The following is a 19,517-nucleotide window of genomic DNA, read 5'->3' on the forward strand; positions in this document are numbered from 1 at the left end:
GAATCTCAGCCTCTGTCTCAGAACAGAGGGATCGCGGACCGTTGTCCACTGATGTTCTGGCCACTTTAACTCTGTTACACTGGTGCTGCTCAACCCTGCAGCGTCCCGGGATGTGCGCCCCACACCTGGAGTCCCAGCCCTCACTTCCAGGGCCGGCGCTGTCCTTTGTGTTTCTAACACCGCCAGCCGCCAGCCGCCCCTGCGCGCTCCCGGAGCTTCCGGTCTCAGTCTGGTTCCGGTGAGCGCACCAGAGCTCCGGTTTTCAGTCTGGTGGCGCGCGTTCCCCGGCTCACGGCCTCAGTCTGCTCTCTCGCGGGTGCCGGTCCGCGGTCCGCGAGTCCGCCCGCTCCCCCCGTGCAGGTGGCTACCACTTCCCACCGCCCGAACGCAGCGGCTCCCTCCCCCTTCCGTTTATCTTCCGATATCTGTGCGCGGTTTCAAGGTTCCCTGCTTCGTACCTCAATACTCAGCGCTGGAGATGTTCATTTGTAGAGATCCAGATGTATCTTCCTGCGTCTCAGGCTGATTCCGTGGTTGTTCAGGCTGGTCTGGTACCTATCCAGCTCGACTCAGGGGACCGGCTGAAAAAGGGGTCCCCTATTCCTCCGCCATCTTAACTCCCTCCCCTCTATCTCTGGTTTTAAGCAATTTGATTATGATGTGTTTTTTTAAATTTATGATGTTTCTTGCGCCTGTGCTTCCTAGAACTTCTTGGATCAACAGATTTATAGTTTTCATCAAGTCTGGAATTTTCTCAGTCATTAATTCCTCAGAACTTTTTTTCTGTCCCTTGCCCCCTACAGGGACTGTAGTTACCTGTGTATTAGGCCACTTGAAACAGTCTCATAGTTCACTGATATTTTTTTCATTTTTGTGTGTGTGTCACATTTCAAAGTGCTCAGTAGCCACATGTGACTACTGGCTATCGTATTTGACCCCGCAGATATAGAACATTTCTGTCATCTGGACACTGCCTTTGGCAAGCACTATTCCTTTAAGAGATAACCAGGACTAATCCTATCATGCCTTAAGTCTGTTTACTTTGGACACCAGAGAAATCCAAGCCTCCTATGGCATCTCCCATCACCTAGATTCTCATCCCCACCTGACTGTCATCTGGGGGGATGTTTGTAAGCTGACTTGATCTTGCCCCTCCTACTCTCAGAATGACTTTCTCCCTTGCAACTCGTGTCAGTGATCAATAAAAGCCCCAATGTTTTCAGCGTCCTGTGTGAAAGTTTCCTTCATCCTCTTGCTCGTGTTGAAAGATGGCTGTCCTCTGAACATATTGTTTCTCTTTGTACTTTCTCAAGTACTGGCTGTTTCCCTATGGGGTATCTTATCATGCCCTTTGCTTATGGGAGGAGGTTAAATATTGGTCTTTTTATTGATTTGTAAGAGCTCTTTATATATAAAGAAAATTAGCCCTTTCTCTCATAATTATATTACATAGTTTTCCCTAGTTCTCTTGCTTTTTAAGTACTGATTTCAAATAAATTAATACACACTGACTTTTAAATATAGTTACTCGTTTTTTAAAAATGTTTATTTATTTATTTGAGAGAGAGAAAGAGAGTGTGTGGGGGGCAGGGCAGTGGGAGAGGGAGAGACAGTGTTAAGCAGACTACACGATGAGTGTAGAGCCTTGACATGGGGCTCAGTCTCACAACCCTGAGATCATGACCTGAGCTGAAACCAAGAGTCAGACACTTAACTGACTGTGCCATCCAGGCGCCCCCTGGTTACTCATTTTTTAATTCTCGAATCAAGCTTTCTCTGAACTTGAGTGCTTGCTTACAAATGGTATTATGCATGTGGCTAAGTTTTACACGAGTACCCATATGACAGATAATGTTGAACATATACATTTTAATTTTTATGATTTTTATTTGTTCCAGATCTACATGTTTTCTTTTTTGTACTGTACAGGATCTTTTTTCTGATGTTTTCTGTGAACATTTACAATAGCCACTGATTCTGCAAAGGCTCAGTGTTCTCTTAGTTATAGAAGAGGTAGTCTGATCACTGCTTTTAATAGTAGCTGCCCTGATGGTATTTCTTGTTTTGCAACAGGAACCAAAGGAGGAGAATGGATTGCAAAAAATGAAGACAAAGCAGTCGAATAGAACAAAGTGTTTGGCTAAAAGAAAAATTGCACGTATGTTTTTATTTTTGTGTTGAGAATGCTTTGAAAATTGCAGCATAGCACTGACGCTAATTTCTTCATTAAGAAGAGAGATCTCTGAGTAAGGATGTATGTGCTTCCTATTTGTTTTGGATTCCATTAATATTTTTAGGATTCATCATTACCTACAGCTTATACAATTGACTTATTATGGACAGAGGGTTGAAATTAAAATGTGAACTTCAGAGTTAGGGACACTTGATTTTGAATCCTTGCTTTAGCCCTTATTATATAGACTTTAGGCAAGTTAGTGCTTTCAGCCTGCCTCTGTTTTCTTATCAATAAAATACAGATATAATACTTAGTGGCTCAAGTAATGGTACCTACTATAATGGTATCATTTTCATCATGTTAAAAAAACTATATTCAACTGAATAAATTTGTAGATTTAATTGGCTTTATTAAATGATTCATAAATTGGGCAGCATTCCATCTAGTAAATAGAGGGGTGCTCCTGAGGAGTTGTCCAAAGTGGAAGGTTTTTATAGAAAGGAGGGTGGGGCAAGAAAATTATTAGCAAAAAAAGAAAAAGAATTGTTTTAGGCAAGATCATCTTCCCTTGGTGGAAAGTATAGGGATCTTATTAGGTGGATTACCTCATCTTCATTAGGGATGAAGAGTTGATGTGCTTATCTCATTGCTGCTTAATCAGAAAATTCCTGGTTGACAGGTTAAGACTTACATTTCTGGGGGAATTTGAAATTGTAGTTAGGTTAGGTATTAAGCCCTGGTTTTGTGACTTGGCCTGGTCCAAATGATGCTATTTGGGCCTGTGGTTTTCTTTTTAACGTTCGTTAAAATTATGAGGGAAAAAGTCTTCTGTGTGTCTTCTCTACTCTTGACCCTTCACTCTGGTCATCACATGTGTTGGGGGTTTTTCCCCATACGAAGCAATTCTCCAGTTTTTATTTTTATTTATTTATTTTTAAAAATATTTTATTTATTTATTTGACAGAGACACAGCGAGAGAGGGAACACCAGCAGGGGGAGTGGGAGAGGGAGAAGCAGGCTTCCTGCTGAGCAGGAAGCCTGAAGCGGGGCTTGCTCCCAGGACCCTGGGATCATGACCTGAGCCAAAAGCAGACGCGTAACAGTTGAGCCACCCAGGCGCCCCAGTTCTCCAGTTTTTAATCAGACATTGTCTGGTATCTCAGTTTAACCAAATTCTGACACTGTCTGCCCAGAGATAGTATCAGATCCCACAAGACAACCTTCACTTTTTGATGGCAACTGCAAGTCCAGGTCATTACCTGTGCATCTTACTGACTGGCGGATATAAAGAGGTTTACAGGACCACCTCCTTGGGTTTGATTAATTTGTTAGAATGGCTCACAGAACTCAGGGAAACCATTTATTTAGTAGATGACTGGTTTATTATAAAGGATATATCTCCGGAACAAGCGGATGGAAGAGATGTAAAGGGCAAGATATGGGGAAGGGCTGGAGAGCTTGCATGCCCTCTCCAGATGTGTCACCTTTCCAGTATCTCCACCAGCCTAGAAACTCACCAAACCCTATAGTTTACAGATATTTATGGAAGCTTCATTATGCAGGCACGAGTGATTAAATCATTGACCATTGGTGATTGAGTCAATGTCCAGCCAGCTCCTGTCTCTGTTCCCTCAAGGTTGGAGGACAGGGATGGAAGTTCCAACCCTCTAAACCCAGGGCTGGTTCCCTCATCCTTAGGGGCTTTCCAAAAGTAAGTGCATTAACATAACTCAGGTATGGTGAAAGGGGTTTGTTATGAATAAGAAAAGATACCTTTATTGTTCTTTTCCCTTAGGAAATTCCGAGGGATTTAAGAGCTCTCTGCCAGGAAACAAAGATCAAATATATATTTATTAGTGTAAGTCACAATAGCAGAAAAAAAATTTTTTTGTAGGTTTTGCTTTCTTCTCTGATTTTGTACTCAATTGTGAAGTTATTTAATTATTTTTGACATTTTAATGTGATGTGAAGTGTTCAGGTATTTCAGTGAATTTTTCAAAAAATATAAGTAGTTGAAATTATTACAAAAGTTGATTGAAGATATACAAGGCTTTATTTCACTGTTAATCTGAATTTCAGTGATTTAAGGTAGAATTCTTAGCTTTGTAAAATTAACCACAAACAGTTCTTTGTTGTAAATCATTGCATTATGTCTAGAGGTGGCTGTCACTAGGTTAGATCTGTTGAATGTACTCAAGTTACTTTCAGTATGGAAATTGTTGATAGTAGTTATTTTTTGAGATGCAATAATCTTCATCATTTGATAGTTAAGTTTATGTCATCATTGGTGGACTATTGATAGTTGTCTGATTATTCTGGATCTTTGCAATCAAATTGGGTTTTACTTTTTTATTTATTTGTGTCATGCTTTTTTATCTGGTCTGACAACCCTCTTTATCTTTTTTATGTATTCTGACTTTTGTCTTTTACAGTTACATTTAATGTAATTATTGATGTTATTGAATTAAAATATACCATTTGAAAGCTGTTCATTTGTTCCAACTGTTCTTGGTCTTCTTCTTTTTCTGTCCTTTTTTTGTGTTTGTTGAGTATTATTTTGATTCCATTTTATTTCTATTATTTATATCTCTTAAAGTGTATTTAGTGGTTGCCTAGAGTCTCTAGTACACACATTTAATTAATTAGTCACCTTCAAATAATGTTATATTGTTTCATGTGTAGTGTAGGCTGTGTAACTGTATACTCACAATTTTTGTCTACTCTACTTTGTGTTATTTTTGCCATACATTTTAGTTTTGCATTTGTTATAGTACACAACACATTGATGCTATTTTGCTTTAGATAATTCTCTTTTAAAACAATGAAAATAAAAAACAAAGAATGCCATACTTTATTTTTACCATCTCAAGGGCTGCTCATTTCTTTGTGTATATCCCAGTTTCTGTTGGAAAGCTTCCTTTATCACTTTTGTAATGTAGATCAGTTGCCAATTAATTCTGTTTTTATTTGTCTGAGAAAGTCTTTATTTCTCCCATTTTTATGGTAACTACTTTACTGAGATATAACTCATGTACCATACACTTCATTCATCATACAATGCCTTCATTATTTATACAGTAGTCTTTAGTATAGTAAGTGTTGTGCAGCTATTGCCACAGTCTAATTCTAGAACATTTTCATCACCCTCAAAGGAAACCCTGTATACTTCCAGTCATCTGAAGCCTTCATCCCGCTGAGCTCTCAGCAACTACTAATTTCTTTCTGTCTTCATAGATTTGCCTATTCTGGACATTACATGTACATGAAATCATATAACACGTATCTTTTTTGACTGGCTTCTTTCACTTAGCTTAATGTTTTCACATTCATCCATGTTTTGGCATCAGTACTTCATTCCTTTATTGCTAAGTAATACTTCATTATATTGTTGTGCCACATTTTGTTTATTCATTTATCATTTGATGGACATTTAGATTGTTTCTGCTCTGGCTATTACGACTAAAGTTGCTGTGAACATTTATGTGCAAGTTTTTGTGTGGACGTATGTTTTCATTTCTCTTGGGTGTATACCTAGGAGTAGAATTCCTGGGCCATATGGCAACTTAGTATTTAATTATTTGAGAAACTTTCAGACGTTTTCTAAAGTGGCTACCTGTTTTACATTTCTCCCGCCATTTTATGAGGGCTCCAATTCCGTCACATCCTTGCCAATACTTATTTTTCTTTTTTCTTTTTTTTAAATTATAGGCATGCTACTGGGTAAGAATGTTATCTCATTGTGGGTTTGATTTACATTTCTCTAATGACTAATGGTGTTGATCATCTTTTTGTGTGCTTATTGGCCATTTGTATATTTTCTTTGGGGAAAAGTTGATTCATATCCTTTGCTTATTAAAATTTTTTAAATTATAAAACTCACATAAGACATACTATTTTAGCCATTTAAAATGTTTTTATCATGAAAGGGGTGTTGAATTTTGTCATATGTATTTTTTCTGTGTCTATTGAAATGATCATTTGGGTTTTGTGTTTTACTTTGTTAATTTTGTATATTAATTGCTTTTCTTATGTTAAACTAACCCTGCATTCCTGGGATAAATTCTACTTTGTCATAGTGTAGAATACTTTCTGTATGTTGCTAGATTTATTTTTCTGGTATTATGTTGAGGATTTTTTTTTTAATTTTATTTTTATTTATTCGACAGAGATAGAGACAACCAGTGAGAGAGGGAACACAAGCAGGGGGAGCAGGAGAGGAAGAAGCAGGCTCATAGCAGAGGAGCCTGATGTGGGGCTCGATCCCATAACGCCAGGATCACGCCCTGAGCCGAAGGCAGATGCTTAACCGCTGTGCCACCCAGGCGCCCCATATGTTGAGGATTTTTGCATCTCAGTTTTCTATTCATGTCTTTGGATTTGGTGTCAGGCTAAAATTGGCCTCAGGGAATGAGTTGCATGTTGTTTCCTCCTTTAATTTTTGGAAGAGTTGGTATTAATTTTTAACTATTTGACAGAATTCACCAATGAGGCCATCTGGGCCTGGGCCTTTCTTTGTGAATAGGTTTTGATTACTGGTTCAGTCTCTTATCTGTTGTAGTTCTATTCAGATTTTGTTTCTTCTTGAGTCAGTTTTGGTAGTTTGTGTCATTTTAGGAATTTGTGTGTTTCATCTAAGTTAGCAAATCAAATGGCATATAGTTTTTCATAGTATTCCATTATAGTCCTTTTTATTTTTGTAAGGTTGTAAGTAATGTCTCCACTGTCATTCCTACTTTTAGTGTTTGAGTCTTCTTTTTTTTTTTCTTCCCCCTGATCGGTCTAACTCATAGTTGATCAATTTTGTTGTTTTCCAAACAGTTTTTCTTTTTATCAATTTTCCTGTTTTTCTATTGATTTCTTCTCTGTTACTCATTACTTCCTTCCTTCTGCTTTCTTTAGGTTTAGTTTGCTCTTTTTTTCCTGTGTCTTAAGGTAGAAGTTAAGGTTATTGATTCAAGATCTCTTTCTCTCTCTTTTTTTAAGATTTTATCTATTTATTTGTCAGAGAGAGAGAGCGAGAGAGAGAGCGCACAAGCAGGGGAAGTGGCAGGCAGAGGGAGAAGCGGGCTCCCCACTGAACAGAGAGCCTGATGTGGGACTGATCCCAGGACACTGAGATCATGACCTGAGCCGAAGGCAGATGCTTAACTGACTGAGCCACCCAGGTACCCCAAGATCTCTCTTTTTTAATATAAGCCTTAGACAGCTGTAAATTTCCTTTTTTTAAGTACTGCTTTAGCTGCATCCTGTAAATTTTGAAGACCTATTTTATTTTCATTCATCTCAGAGTATTTCCTTTTTTTTCTTTTTTTTAAAATTCAAATTCAATTTAGTTAACATATGCTGTATTATTAGTTTCAGAGGTTGAATTTAGTGATTCATCAGTTGCATGTAACACCCAGTGCTCATTACATCAAGTGTCCTTTTTTTTTTTTTTTAAGATTTTATTTATTTGACAGAGAGAGAGACAGCTAGCGAGAGAGGGAATACAAGCAGGGGGAGTGGGAGAGGAAGAAGCAGGCTCCCAGCAGAGGAGCCCGATGTGGGGCTCGATCCCAGAATGCCGGGATCACGCCCTGAGCCAAAGGCAGACGCTTAACGACTGCGCCACCCAGGCGCCCCTACATCAAGTGTCCTTAATGCCCGTCACCCAATTACCTCATCCCCCCCACCTCCCCTCCAGCAAACCTCAGTTTGTTTCCTATAGTTAAGAGTCTCTTATGGTTTTCCTCCCTCTCTGTTTTCATCTTATTTTACTTTCCCTTCCCTTCCCCTGTGTTCATCTGTTTTGTTTCTTAAATTCCACATATGAGTGAAATCATATGGTATTTGTCTTTCTCTGATTGACTTATTTTGCTTAGCATAATACCCTCTCGTTCCATCCACATTGTTGCAAATGGCAAGATTTCATTCTTTTTGATGGCTAAATTCCATTGTGTGTGTGTATAAAATACACCACATTTTCTTTCTTTTTTTTTTTTTTCAAGATTTTATTTATTTATTTTACAGAGACAGCCAGCGAGAGAGGGAACACAAGCAGGGGGAGTGGGAGAGGAAGAAGCAGGCTCCTGGCAGAGGAGCCTGATGTGGGGCTCGATCCCAGAACACTGGGATCACGCCCTGAGCCGAAGGCAAACGCTTAACGACTGCGCCACCCAGGTGCCCCTACACCACATTTTCTTTATCCATTTATCAGTTGATGGACATGTGGGCTCTTTCTGTATTCTGGTTATTGTGGACATTGCTGCTGTAAACATTGGGATGCATGTGCCCCTTTGAATCACTGTGTTTCCGTCCTTTGGATAAATACCTAGTAGTGCAGTTGATGGGTTGTAGGATAGTTCTATTTTTAACTTTTTGAGGAACTTCCATACTGTTTTTCAGAGTGGCTGCACCAGTTTGCATTCTCACCAACAGTGTAAGAGGGTTCCCCTTTCTCCGCATCCTTACCAACATCTGTTGTTTCCTCTTTCCTTTTTTTTCTGAATTTTATTTTTAACTGACCTCTATACCCAATGTAGGGCTCAAATCGACAGCCCTGAGATCAAGAGTCGCACACTCTACTGACTGAGCCAGCCAGGCACCCCCAAAGTATTTTCTACTTTCCCTTTTGATTTCTACTTTAACCCATTGGTTAGTTTAGGGTGTTTTGTCTAATTGCACGTATTTGTCAGTTCTCTATATTTCTTCTGTGTGTTATTACTAATTTCACTCATTATGGTTGGAAAACATATATTGTGTGTTTTTTAATCCTTTTTTGTTTGTTGAGGCTTGTTTTATTGCTATCATATGATCTGTCTTTAAGAATATTTCATATATACTTGAGGAAAATGTATATTCTCCCAATAAGGGGAGTGTTCTGTAGATAGCAGTTTGGCCTAGTTGGTTGGAGTGTTATATAGATCTGTATTTTATCTAGGTAGGTTATATTGTTGTTTAAATTGTCTATTGATGTTCTGCCTAGTTCTCTCTCTATTACTGAAAGTGATATATTGAATCATCTTCATTTTTGAAAAATACTTCCCTTGTTTATAGAATTCTGGTTTGGTAATTTTTTCTTTCAGTATTTTCAGAATATCACTCAATTGTCTTCTGGCTGCACAGTTTTTGATGAGAAGATGATGAGAATCTTACCTTTATTCTTTTGTACGTAACCTGTCTTTATTGGTGACTGCCTTCAATATATTGTATTTTTTTAATTACCAGTTTAAATATGATGTTTAGGTGTGAATTTTTTTTTTGGGTGGGGAGAATATATATATTTTAATAATCTTTTTGGATCCGGGATTTGTAGTCTTTTATTAACTTTTGAAAATTCCCAATTTTGTTTTATAAAGACTTTTTTTTTTTTTTTAGTTTTAGGTTTACAGCAAAATTGAGGGGAAGATACAGTGATTTTTCATTTACTCCCTTACCTCATACATATATAGCTTCCTCTATCAGAGTGGAACATTTATTACAATTGATGAACATGGATTGACATATTATAGTCACCCTAAGTCCATAGTTTATATTGGAGTTCACTTTTGGTGTTATCCATTCTGTAGGTTTTGACAAAAATACAATGACATGCATCCATCATTATGGTATACATTTTCACTGTCCTAAAAATCCTTTGTGCCCTTCCTATTCATCCCTCCCCCTGCTCATCTCTTACAACGACTGGTCTTCAGTGTTGCCTTTTCCAGAATGTCATATAAGTTGGGATCCTACAGTATGAAGCATTTTCACATTGGATTCTTTGACTTAATAATATGCGTTTAAGGTTCTTCTGGGTCTTTTCATGTTCTGGTAGATCATTTCTTTATATCAGTGAATAATATTTCATTGTCTGAATAGCATTGTTTATTCATTTACCTACTGACAGTCATTTTGATTGCTTCCAAGTTTTAGCAATTAAGAATAACGCATCTGTGAGCGTTGGTGCGCATTTGTGTTCACCTCTTTTGGGTAAATAACCAAAGAGCATGATTGCTGGATTGTATGGTACGAGTATGTTTAATTTTGTAAAAAATTGCCAAACTGCCTTCCAAAGTGTCTGTGTCATTTTGCATTTCCATCAGCAGTGAGTGAGAGTTCCTGTTGCTCCAAATCCTCACCAGCATTTGGTGTTTTCAATGTTCCAGTATTTGGTCATTTTAGTAGGTGTATAGTAAATATCTCGTTGTTTTAAATTGCATTTCCCTAATGACCTATGCGGAATATCTTCTCATATGCTTATTTGCTATCTGTTTATCTTCTCAGTGAACTATCTGTAAGGTCGTTGGGTCAGTTTTTGTTTGGTTTGTTTTCTTATTGTTGAGTTTTAAGAGTTTTTTGTATATTTTGGATAACATTCCTTTATCAGGTGTATCTTTTGCAGATACTTTCTCCCAGTCTGTGGCTTGTCTTCTCATTTTCCTGATATTGTCTTTTGCAGAGCCGGAATTTTTAATTTTAATGAAGTCTAGTTTATCAATTACTTCCTTCATGGATTATGCCTTTAGTGTTGTGTCTGAAAAGTCATTGCCGTACTGAAGTTCATCTAGATTTTCTCTTATGTTATCTTCTAGGACTTTTATAGATTTGTGTTTAATATTTTGATTTATGATCCATTTTGAGTTAATTTGGGGAAGGTGTTAGGTTGTTGTCTGGATTCATTTTTTTGGATATGGATACCAGTTTTTCCAGCAACATTTGCTGAGAATACTCTATTTGCGCCATTGTATTGCCTTTGCTCCTTTGTCAGAGATCAGATGACTATATGGGTCTATGTCTCCAGTCTCTATTCTGTTTCATTGATCTATTTGGGTTTTTGCTAATATCACATTGGCTTTGATTACTGTAGCTTTATATAGTAAGTGTTGAAGTTGGGTGGCATCAGTCCTTCAACTTTGTTCTCCTTACATGTTATGCTGGCTATTCTGCATCTTTTACCTTCTTCATATAAACTTTAGAATGAGTTCGTTGATATCTGCAAAATAATTTGCTGGGATTTTGATTGGAATTACATTGAATCTGCAGATAAAGTTGGGAAGAATTGACATTCTGACAGTGTTGAGTTTTTCTGTCCATGAACATGGACCGTGTCTTCATTTATTTCTTTGATTTTATTCATCAGAGACTTGTAGTTTTCCTCATATAGATCTTGTACTTATTTTGTTAGATGTATACCTAAATGATAAGTATTTCATTTTGGGGATGCTAATGTAAATGGTATTTTGTTGTAAATTTTAAATTACACTTGTTCATTGCTGGTATTTGGGAATGTGATTAACTTTTGTATATTAACCTTATATCCTGTAACCTTTCTGTAATTGTCTGTTAGTTCCAGGAGTTTTTTTGTCAGTTCTTTTGGATATTCTATATAGATGATCATGTTATCTGTGAACAAAGTTTTATTTCTTCCCATCTGTATACATTTCCTTTTCTTGTTATTGCATTAGTTGGTACGTCCACTGTGATGTTGCCTAAAGTCTTGTTCTTGGTGGAAAAGCTTTGAGTTCTTACCATTAAGCCTGATTTTAGCTGTATGATTTTGTAGATTTTTTTTTTATCAGGTTGAAGACGTTCCCCTCTATTCCTAGCTTACTGAGAGTTTTTATCATGAATGTGTTTGATTTTGCCCAGTGCTTTTTCTGCACCTGTTGCTATGATATTGTGATTTTTCTTTTTTACCCTGTTGATGTGTTGGATAACATTCACTTTTGAATGTTAAACCAGCAATGCATGTCTGGGATAAATCTGACTTGGTCGTGGTGTGTAATTCTTTTTATGCATCGTTGGATTTGATTTGCTAAATTTTGTTAAGAATTTTTGCATCTGGGACACCTGGGTGGCTCAGCTCATGATCCCAGGGTCCTGAGATCGAGTCCCACATGGGGCTCCTTGTTCGGCGGGGAGCCTGCTTCTCCCTCTGCCTGCCACTTCCCCTGCTTGTGCTCTCTCTGACAAATAAATAAATAAAATCTTTAAAAAAACAAAAAGAATTTTTGCATCTGTGTTCATGAGAGATATTGGTCTGTAGTTTTCTTGTAATATTTTTGTCTAACTTTGGTGTTAGGGTTAATGATGGTCTTATAGATCGAGTTAGGAAGTATGGCCTCTGTTTCTATCCTCTGAAACAGATTATAGAGAATTTGTATTTTTTACTTAAATGTTCAGTAGAATTCACCAGTGAACCCATCTGGTCCTGATGCTTTCTGTTTTTAGAAGGTTATTAATTATGGATTCTATTTTTTTTAAGTAGATATAAACTATTCAGATTGTCTATTTCTTCTTATGTGAGTTTGGGCAGATTTTGTATTTCAAGGAATTGGTTATCAGATTTGTGAGTATAAAGTTGTTTTTAGTATGTCTTACCTGTTTTTAAAATGTCCACAAGATGTGTGTTGATACCCCCTTTCATTTCCGATATTAGTAATTTGTGTCTTCTCTCTTAGCCTGACTAGAATCTTATCAGTTTATCAATTTTATTGATCTTTTCAGAGAACCAGCTTTCGGTTTGTTTCATCTTGTCTGTTGATTGATTGATTGATTGATTTCTTTCTTTCTTTCGAGAGAACGAGCTGGGGGAAGGGCGGCATAGGGAGAGGGAGAAGGAGACTCCCCGCTGAGCAGGGAGCCTGACCAAGGGGGCTCAGTCCCAGGACCCTGAGATCATGACCTGAGCTGAAGGCAGCCACTAAACCAGCTGAGCCACCCAGGCGCCCCTTGTCTGTTGATTTCTTGTTTTCAATTTGATTGATGTCTGTTGTAATTATTATTTCTTTTTTTCTACTTACTTTGGATATAATTTATTTTCTAGTTCCCTTAGGTGGAAATTAGATGGTTGATTTTAGGTCTTTCTTCTACGTAATATAGGCATTCAGTGCTAAAAATTTCCCTCTCAGCACGGCTTTTGCTGTATCCCACAAATTTTGATAAGTTGTGTTTTTATTTTTTCTTGAGATTTCTTTGACCCATGTGTTAATTGGAAGTGTGTTGTTTAATCTCCATGGGTTTTTGGATTTTCTGATTATCTTTTTATTATTGATTTCTAGTTTAATTTCGTTGTGGTCTGAGAGCAGACTTAGACTGATTTTTATTTAAATTTGTTAAGGTGTGTTTTATGGCCCAGAATGTGTTCTATCCTGGTGAATGTTTTATGTGAGCTTATTATTGGTTGGAATAACCAGAGATGTCAATTATATCCATTTGATTGATGGTGTTAAGTTCAATTATACCCTTAATGCTTTTCTGCCTGCTGGGTCAGTCCATTTCTGATAGAGGGATGTTGAAATTTTTAAATATGATAGTGGATTCATGTATTTCTCCTTGCAGTTCTATCAGTTTTTGCCTCACATAATGACACTGTTATTAGGCATTTACATGTTAAGGATTGGTATGTCTTCTTGGGGAATTGACCTCTTTATCATTATGTAATGCCCTTCTTTATACCTAATAACTTCCTTTACTCTGAAGTCTGCTCTGTCTGAAATTACTCCTACTTTCTATTTTCTTTTAAACATTTGTTTTTATTTGAGAGAGATGTACCAGGTAGAAAGAAACTGTAAGTGGGTCTTTGGTGATATGTTGGTGAGGTATTGGGGATAGGGAAAGTATTCTGCAGTTCTATGGTTAGGTGTCAGTCTTTCAGTGTCTGTGCCTCTGGACTTGAACCTCACAAGTGTTTCTCAGTAGCCTCCTCCCCCCTTTATGTGGGACAGGATGCCTAGAGAAGTTTGGAATTTGCTATTTCCCTTTTTTTGAGGTCAGTTTGACACTGATAATATCCCATCAGTGTGGACTCTGATTAACTGGTTTCACCTAGGACACACCTTCTTAAAAAGCACAGAGTGCTCTGGCGTATTTCAGAATAGTTCCTTTTCCCCTCCCTCTGTGGGATGCTCAAGAGGAAATTTTTGCTGTATTTATTGTGAGAACCCAGTTGCCCTCTTGGAGGTAAAACCCAACAAAAGTGTGGGGATTTGCTATGATTGAGTTCCTATGGAGTTTTTAATGCTTATGCACTGAGCCTACAGTAATATGTCAGTTACAGTTTGTTTTTCTACCCTGGCACTGGTTTCTGTGGCAGTGTCCACTATTGAATCTCTGTTCTGATAAACCATGACTCCCCTGTATTCCCCTGTTGATCTCTCTGTTTTGGGGCAATAGTTTGCCCTGTGTCCTCCCCCCTCATGGATTCAAGAAGAGTTGTTGATTTTTTAGTCTTTTCAGCTTTTTACTTCTTGGTAAGACAGAATGGCAACTTTCAAGTTGCTTACATGTGGAACCAGAAATTGGTTGTGTCATCCCCATTATATTTTCATTTGGCCTTTATATAGTGTATCATTTTTATATGTCTTTGTGATTAGCATTTTATGACAAATTGTAGGAATTCTTTATCTATTTTGGATATAAGTCCTTTGTCAGATTACATATATGTATGCATGTGTGTTGTGAATATGTGCTCCCATTTTGTGGCTTACCTTTTTATTTTCTTAAGAAGATTTAAATTTTGATGAGGTCCTTTTTTTTCTTTTACGCTTTTTTCTTTCTGAGTCTTGTCTAAGCCATCTTTGAGTACCCCAAGATTACAAAGATTTTCACTTATATTTTCTTCTAGAATTTTTATAGTTTTAGATTTTGTGTTTAGATGTGTGATCCATTTTAAGTTAGTTTTTATATATAGTGTGAGATAAGGGTTGAGGATAATTTTCTCATGGATATCCAGTTGTCGTAGCACTATTTGTTGAAAAGCCTGATTTTGTTGTTAAGTGTCTGCCTTCGGCTTGGGTCATGATCCTACGGTCCTGGGATAGAGCCCCCATCGGACTCCCTGCTTGGCGGGAAGCCTGCTTCTCCCTCTCCCACTCCTCCTGCTTGTGTTCCCTCTCTTGCTGTGTTTCTTTCTGTCAGATAAATAAAATCTTAAAAAAAAAAAAAGTAGCTTCATGCCCAGTGTGGAGCCCGGTGCAGAGCTTGAACTCAAGACCGTGAGATTGAGACCTGAGCTAAAATCAAGAATCAGACACTTAACCAACTGAACCACCCAGGTACCCCTGTATGTCTGTGTGTTATACATAAAGAGAGTAAGATTTTTTTGACCTCCAAGAACCAGTTTTTGTCCATTTGGAGATGATGTCACCCCTTTTGAGAATGCATGATCCAAGTTGTCAGATTTGTTGATAGATAATCGTCCACAGTATTCCCTTATTATTCTTTTCATGACTGTAGAATCTGTAGTATATATCCCTTGTGTTACTCATGATATTGTTAATTTGTGTTTTCTCTTCTTTTTTTCCTTGATCTAGTTACATTTTTATAAATTTTGATTTTTTTGTAGAACCAATTTTTTTTTTAAAGATTTTATTTATTTATTTGACAGAGAGACAGCCAGTGAGAGAGGGAACACAGGCAGGAGGGTTGGAGAGGAAGAAGCAGGCTCCCAGTGGAGGAGCCTGATGCGGGGCTCAATCCCAGAACGGTGGAATCACGCCCCGAGCCAAAGGCACATGCTTAACAAGACTGAGGCACCCAGGCGCCTCAGTTTTTTGCTTCTTTAATTTTTTTTTCCCTTCCATCTGGCATCTTCTATTTTGTTGATTTCTCTTCTTTATATTTCTTTCTGTTTACTTTGGGTTAATTTCACTCTATTTTTTAGTTTCTTAAAGTGTGAAGCTTGTATCATTGATTTTAAACTTTTTTCTTTTTTCTTTTTTTTTTACATTTCTTTATTTGAGAGAGAGGGAGAGAGAACAAGGGGAGGGGCGGAGGGAGAGGGAGAGAATCTCAAGCAGACTTCATGCTGAGTGCAAACCCCTTGTGGGGCTTGATCCCAGGCCCGAAAATCATGACCTGAGCTGAAATCAAGAGTCAGCCGCTCAACTGACTGAGCCACCCAGGCGCACCTCAACTTTGTTCTTTTCTAATATGATCATGAGGGGTGCCTGTGTGGCTCAGTCAGTCATTAAGCGTCTGCCTTCGGCTCACGTCATGGTCCTGGGGTCCTGGGATCTAGCCCCACGTCAGTCTCTCAGCAGGGAGCCTGCTTCTCCCTCTCCCCCTGCTTGTGTTCCCTCTCTCACTGCCTCTCTGTCAAATAAATAAACAAATAAAATCTTTAAAAAATAATGTGATTGTGAAAACCTATACATTTTTCTATAAATATTGTGTTAGGTGCATCCCACAGATTTTTATATGTTTTCATTCTCATTAAGGTCATTTCATATTTAGTAAGGTGCACTTTTTATGTTTGGATTCAGTTTTAAGGATCCCTCATTCTTACCGATTTTATTTTACTTAAAAAAATGTTTAATGTTTACTCAATTTTATAAGTCAAAGAGATACAAAAAGATATAGTCAAAGAAGTGTCACTCTCTCCTTATCCCTTCTGCCTTGTTCCCAACCACCTGTAGGTAACCACTTGGACTAGTTTCTAATTTATCCTTCTTGTGTCACTTTGCAAACATAAACAGGTGTATTATATATTTTCTTATTTCTCCTTTATTACACAAAAAGTAGCATACTATATATAACTCTTTTGTATGTTTTTTTCTACTTAATATTATATCCTTGAAATCGTTCTATTCATGGTCCATAGATATTTTCCTTATTCTTTTTTTACATTTATATGTATGCACATCAGAGTTTATTCAAGCAGTGTCCTATGTTAGTCATTAAGTAGATTCCAGTGTTCTGCAAATTTAAACAGTGCTGCAATGAAAAATGTAGTGCATTATTTACTTTTTTTTATTGTAAGTATATCGCTAGAGTGAATTGATAGAATTGGGATTTCTGGGTCACATATGTACTTTGTTAGATATCAAAATTCTCTCCATAAGCATTATACAAAATGGTGATATTCTAATTCTGTCATTTGTTTTACATTTATTAGCTGGAATAATTCTTTAAAGAGAAACTTCTCTTCATCTATTTGGTTACCCTGTAATGTAGCTTGTATTGGAAGAGTAGCACACAAGCTTGATTCTTTTTTATTTAGCAGTTGATCCACCAAATACCATAGGATCTCACTCATATGTGGAATTTAAGAAAGAAAACAGATGAACATATGGGAAGGGGGAAAAGAAAAAAGGAGAGAGGAAACAAACCTAAGAGACTCTTTTTTTTTTTTTTTTAAAGATTTTATTTATTTATTCGACAGAGAGAGAGACAGCCAGCGAGAGAGGGAACACAAGCAGGGGGAGTGGGAGAGGAAGAAGCAGGCTCATAGCAGAGGAGCCTGATGTGGGGCTCGATCCCATAACGCCGGGATCACGCCCTGAGCTGAAGGCAGACGCTTAACCGCTGTGCCACCCAGGCGCCCCTAAAACCTAAGAGACTCTTAACGATAGAGAACAAACTGAGGATTGATTGAGGGAAGTGGGTAGGGGACGGGCTAGATGGGTGCTGGTTATGAGGAGGGCACTTGTTATGATGAGCACTGGGTGTTGTATGTAAGTGATGAATTGCTGAATTCTACTCCAGAAACGAATATTGCACTGTATGTTAACTACCTAAAATTTAAATTTAAGAAAAACACTTGAAAAAACAAAAACCAAAATAGCTGATCCACTAACATTCTTCAACGGTGACCAGTTAGTTGTGGTTTTTTTTGTTTGTTTGGTTTGAAATTTTTATTTTTAAGTAATCTCTACATGAAGTATGGGACTTGAACTCAAACTCAAACCCAGTGACCCAAGATCAAGAGTTACATGCTCCATGGGGCGCCTGGGTGGCGCAGTTGTTGGGCGTCTGCCTTCGGCTCAGGGCGTGATCCCGGCGTTCCGGGATCGAGCCCCACATTGGGCTCCTCTGCTGGGAGCCTGCTTCTTCCTCTCCCACTCCCCTGCTGTGTTCCCTCTCTTGCTGGCTGTCTCTCTGTCACAAAAATAAGTAAAATCTTTAAAAAAAAAAAAAAAAAAAAAAGAGCTACATGCTCCACTGACTGAGCCAGCCAGGCACTCCAGTTGTGGGTTTTTTTTTTTTTTTTAAGTGTCCTTATGAACTCATACATTTAAACATATTTTTTTTTTAAGATTTTATTTATTTATTTGACAGAGATAGAGACAGCCAGCGAGAGAGGGAACACAAGCAGGGGGAGTGGGAGAGGAAGAAGCAGGCTCATAGCAGAGGAGCCTGATGTGGGGTTCGATCCCAGAACGCTGGGATCACGCCCTGAGCCAAAGGCAGAGGCTTAACCGCTGTGCCACCCAGGTGCCCCTAAACTAATATTTGATGTCTTAATTCATTGCAGTCATTATTCTTACTGATATTGCAGTTCAGTTTTTGGCCAGTGAGAACCTCTTAAAGTTTGCTACTAAGGTCTTTTGATATGACCCTAGTAGTGTAGTAGTGTCTGATACTTTGCTCATAACAGATATCTAGCTCATCTTCTACATTTCATGCTCCAGACTTGGAATCAGCCACTGTACTTTTGTATCAGCCATGGTACCTTTTTCCGAGGTACCCCAGTTGTCTTTAATGGGAAATGGTGTTTGGAGATTACATTCTGGTCACTAGGGATGTTCTTTTCTGCTGGGTAAATCAGAGGATTCTGAAGAGTAAAATTCTTCTGGTTAAGTGTTAAACACAAAGCAATGTGCTGTGTAGCAAAAAACCCTGGAATGGGAGCCAGTTCCTCTATTCATTTATCAAGTATTTATGGAGTCTCTGTCAGGTGCCAGACACTCTTTTATACATTGGAGATACAACAGTGAACAAAATAGGCAGAAACTCTGCCTTTATGGAGTTTACAGTCTAGTTAACCCATGATACTCATTGAAACAACTGTTACTTATCTTGGCCAACACCTTAACCTTTTGGTTCTTTCCTCATTTATAAGATTATAAAATTTTACTAAATAATCTGTAGTGTTTTCATTTGAAAAGTTTAATAATTTCTGTTTCTTGCTTCCATGCTTATTCAGTGTTTGTGGTGTTCCTTTCCTCTCTTTTTCTTATCCTCTTACAGAAATGACAGAAGAGGAACAGTTTGCTCTGGCTCTCAAAATGAGTGAGCAGGAAGCTAGGGAGATGAACAGCCAGGAGGAGGAAGAAGAGGAGCTCTTGAGGAAAGCCATTGCAGAAAGCCTGAATGTAAATATGCCATGTTGAAAAAGTTTGTGAGGATTGATTAGCAGTATATATATTTTTATTACTTCTGCAGTGTTACAGTTGTTTTAGGAATTAGCTGTAGTAGTTCATAGGGTTTTTAACTGACAAATATTTCCCATAATAATTTTTAAAGTGCTCGTCGAATTGTTGGTGAACCCAATTTGAAGTGTTTTGTTAATTTTATATGAAAGAGTTTTCTTCCACCCCACAGATTTTCGATACATGGTTTAAGAGAGCTAAGTAGTTGGCAGCTTCTGAAAAGAGTT

General features: G+C 37.8%; 1 protein-coding gene across 5 annotated transcripts in view; it reads left to right on the plus strand.

The window, feature by feature from the left end:
* UIMC1 (ubiquitin interaction motif containing 1) overlaps positions 1-19,517 on the plus strand; it is a 137,406-nt gene that overhangs the window by 50,202 nt on the left and 67,687 nt on the right. For 4 of the 5 annotated variants that reach the window (XM_045799601.2, XM_087867794.1, XM_045799678.2 and 1 more), the window contains 2 exons: positions 2,074-2,158; positions 19,109-19,233. In XM_045799601.2, coding sequence (XP_045655557.1) covers positions 2,074-2,158; positions 19,109-19,233 — 210 coding nt within the window. The remainder of the gene's footprint in view (positions 1-2,073; positions 2,159-19,108; positions 19,234-19,517) is intronic. The other variant, XM_087867795.1, reaches the window with a different exon arrangement.

This window comes from Ursus americanus, chromosome 15, assembly GCF_024610735.1.
Source record: "Ursus americanus isolate L20-20 chromosome 15, mUrsAme1.1.p, whole genome shotgun sequence".
Taxonomy (NCBI): domain Eukaryota; kingdom Metazoa; phylum Chordata; class Mammalia; order Carnivora; family Ursidae; genus Ursus; species Ursus americanus.